At 39.5% G+C, this 3217-nt stretch overlaps 1 protein-coding gene across 1 annotated transcript; it reads left to right on the top strand.

Moving 5' to 3' along the window:
• The first annotated feature begins 1700 nt into the window (after positions 1–1700).
• LOC131044470 (probable F-box protein At4g22030) lies at positions 1701–2690 on the top strand. Its single transcript, XM_057977798.2, has one exon. It carries the CDS (start codon positions 1701–1703, stop codon positions 2688–2690), a length of 990 nt encoding a protein of 329 aa, XP_057833781.2.
• Positions 2691–3217: the final 527 nt, after the last annotated feature.

Raw genomic sequence — 3217 nt, forward strand, 5'->3', positions numbered from 1 at the left:
TTTTCTTTGTTGTTAGCCATTTCTAGGTCGTTATTTCTAATATTTATTAGTAGTAGTTGTTCTACAAACAATTTACATACTCTCCATTTGTTTAGATGGTCAGCTTGAGCTTGAAGCCCTTGTTTGGTTTTTTGACTGATGGTTTTTCATTTGGATGTATAATGGGTTCGCGCTCTTCAACACATCATCTAATAAAAAACATATATTATAAAACTTGTACAAACACAAAAAATGAGATATAAAAATTAATTATATAAAACATGTGCGAAATAATGAAATATATATATTTACCTTTAATTTTGTTTGTTTGCTTAAAAATATTATCTATTTTACTTGTAAGTATTGACAGTTACTGCTTAAATTTCTTTTTCTGATTTTTCGATCTATTTATAGTAAATTATTTTAATTGATAAAAAAGTAGTGCTTGTATAAATAAATATACATCAAATAATTTGTAGATCTTAAACTCCACGTTCGCAATCTTCTATAAAAGTAGAAGATCAAGTTTCATATTAAACATGGCTTGAAGGCTAACTAAAAGCTATAGTGTGAATGAGTCATTGAAAGAAAGAGAAAATAGGTGAATGAAGAATGATGTATATTGTCAAAACATACTCTCTACATTAGTATTCTTTCATAATAAATTTCATCTATATTGTCTTAGATGAAATATGGTTCCACAACTAGATTCCAACCAAGCATCCAAGTAGAATGGGTACCACTAAATTATCACAAAGAATGCATAGAATTGAATCCCAAACTTACCAAAATTAGAAATGGATGAAAATAGAATGAGGCTCCACAAATAGAATGGGTACCAGTAAATTATCACGAAGAATGCGTAGAATGGAGTCCCAAACTTACCAAAGTTAGAGATGTGTCAAAATTGAATGATCAAAATGAAGAAGGAAAGATTCTTATAAAGAAATAACAGTTGCACTTCAAATTTAGAAATGAAATCATCATATACAAAGAGAAGAGATAATGGTTAAGTGTCTATTCGAGGGCATTTCTTAACAAAATCCTTGTCTTGGTTTTCTAACCTACTAATATGAAAATTATTTACAATAATAAATTAATGGATTGTGAGATAGAAAAGTTTCAATTACGCTATGGAAACACTTGAAATAATCAAATAAAATAAAAAAATAACAGAATAATGAAGGAAGCAACAAAATCAGGAGGAGGCTGGGCCAAGTTGACTGGGTAAGATGACGTAACTCTCGCAAGCTCGTTCAATTCCAACGTCTCTATTGTCAACGGCAGAATATGTCCGAGTGGAGACTAGGATCCTTCATAAATGCCCGCCCCACATTTTTATTCTTCATCTTCATAAACAGAGTAGCGGGAATCGGAATTGGGCTTTCCTATAATCTGCATATTCCTAGAGCTGAGGATTGATTATTTTCATTGAATTCATAGAGGGAAAGAGAGAAACGCGCAATTATAATTATGGAGGCTCTGAAGCTAACAAGAGCTCTTAAGAGTAACACAGCTTTGCAGACAGTGACACAGAAACATGGTCATGTAAGATTAGCGAATTATGCGAATAAATCATGGCGTATAAATCTTGATCGTCGTCAGAGTGGCCCTGCAATGATTGTGGCTTCGTTGCATGGTCCAAGCACAAGCACAAGACACCTGCAGCAGAAGCAAGTTGACTTGTTCATACGCCCGCTAACCCGAACAAAGATGAAGAGATGGTTGTGGCAAAGCTGCGTTTGGTGGCGGCAGCAGCGGCAGACCAGGCAGAAATGCACGGTTTCCTCGCACAGCAAAGAGAGGGATGGAACAAACTCCTCCTCGCTTCCCTCACCAACATCACGCTCGCCGCACTCATTCTCCAGGCTTTACCCAACAACGATTGTAATAACGTTGTCGCCACACTTTTGTATGGCTTCTCCACAGCTTTGATGTGCGGTGTAAACAAAATCCAGCCTTCTCAGTTAGCGGAGGAGCAGAGAATGGCGGCACGGCTCTTCCGTCAGCTCAACACTGACATCCACACAAACCTTGCTCTGCCTCCCCACCTTCGTCAGGACAAATGTGCAGAATCCTTCCTCGCCAAGGCCTACAAAGCGGTGCTTGCATTGGATGAGGCTTATCCTCTGCCGCTCTTCCCCGGCATGCTCGACAAATTTCCCAAGATTGTACGACCGACAGTGTGGTGGCCTCAACATGAACAATATCATCAAACACAGAACCGACGTCCCCATACTGACAACAACACAACCATCAATGGATGGAGTGCAGAGCTAGAGGAAGAGTTGAGAGGTATTTCGGAGACGCTTAAAACTGGTGATATTGCAGAGTATGTGGGGCTCAGCCGCAAAGTACTGGGAGCGAACAGTATTCTTGCAATAGCCTGCCCGTTGCTCACTGGGATTGCAGGGGCACTGAATTTGAATGGCGCAATGTTATGTATGTCAATGGTGGCGGGCGTGTTGGGTGTTGTGAACAACACACTCAGCCATGCAGGTCAGGTCGGGATGGTTTTTGAGATGTACAGAAACTGCGCAGGATTCTACCATTTGCTGGACTCCTCCATCTCAGACACTCTGAGCGAGGCAGATCCAGAGGAGAGAGAAAACGGAGAGATATTCCATTGGAGATTGGCCTTGCAGCTGGGTCGCGATCCTCATTCTCCTCTTGCAGATTCTGCCTCCAAATTTGCCGGCAAGCTTTTCTGATTAATTGTTAATACACACAGACACGGCCCATTTTTTCGGGCTCCGGCCTTGTACACAGCTATACATACATGTTACATGTGATTAATCCATACAAACTCTTATCCTCACTTCAGCCTCACGTTTCTCTTGTTCTACAAGCTGCCTGATTTGTGATGCGTGATCGATGCAGTGCTCTTTTTTTTTTCAAAGATTGTTTTATATTAACTCACCATGATGGCATGTGGAACTTACGGGATGCAGCTATTCTGGTTCCAAAATGTTATATTCGTACGTCGTGTTATATGATATTTGTGAAAATCACAGCCGTTAGTCGTGTTATCGATGGTCAATAACAGGCGAATGTCATATAACACGACGCATGGATATAACATTTTGGAGCTAGAATAGCTATAGCCGAACTTACACACTACCTAGAAGGATCAACAGAATATTTGTCTTTATAACCAAGGGTTTGTTAGGAAAATATAATGTGAGTCTCGCACAAGAGCAAACGAACGATGCTCATAAAGTGGATGGCTTCTCTTTTT

This window comes from Cryptomeria japonica, chromosome 10 (assembly GCF_030272615.1).
Source record: "Cryptomeria japonica chromosome 10, Sugi_1.0, whole genome shotgun sequence".
Lineage (NCBI taxonomy): Eukaryota > Viridiplantae > Streptophyta > Pinopsida > Cupressales > Cupressaceae > Cryptomeria > Cryptomeria japonica.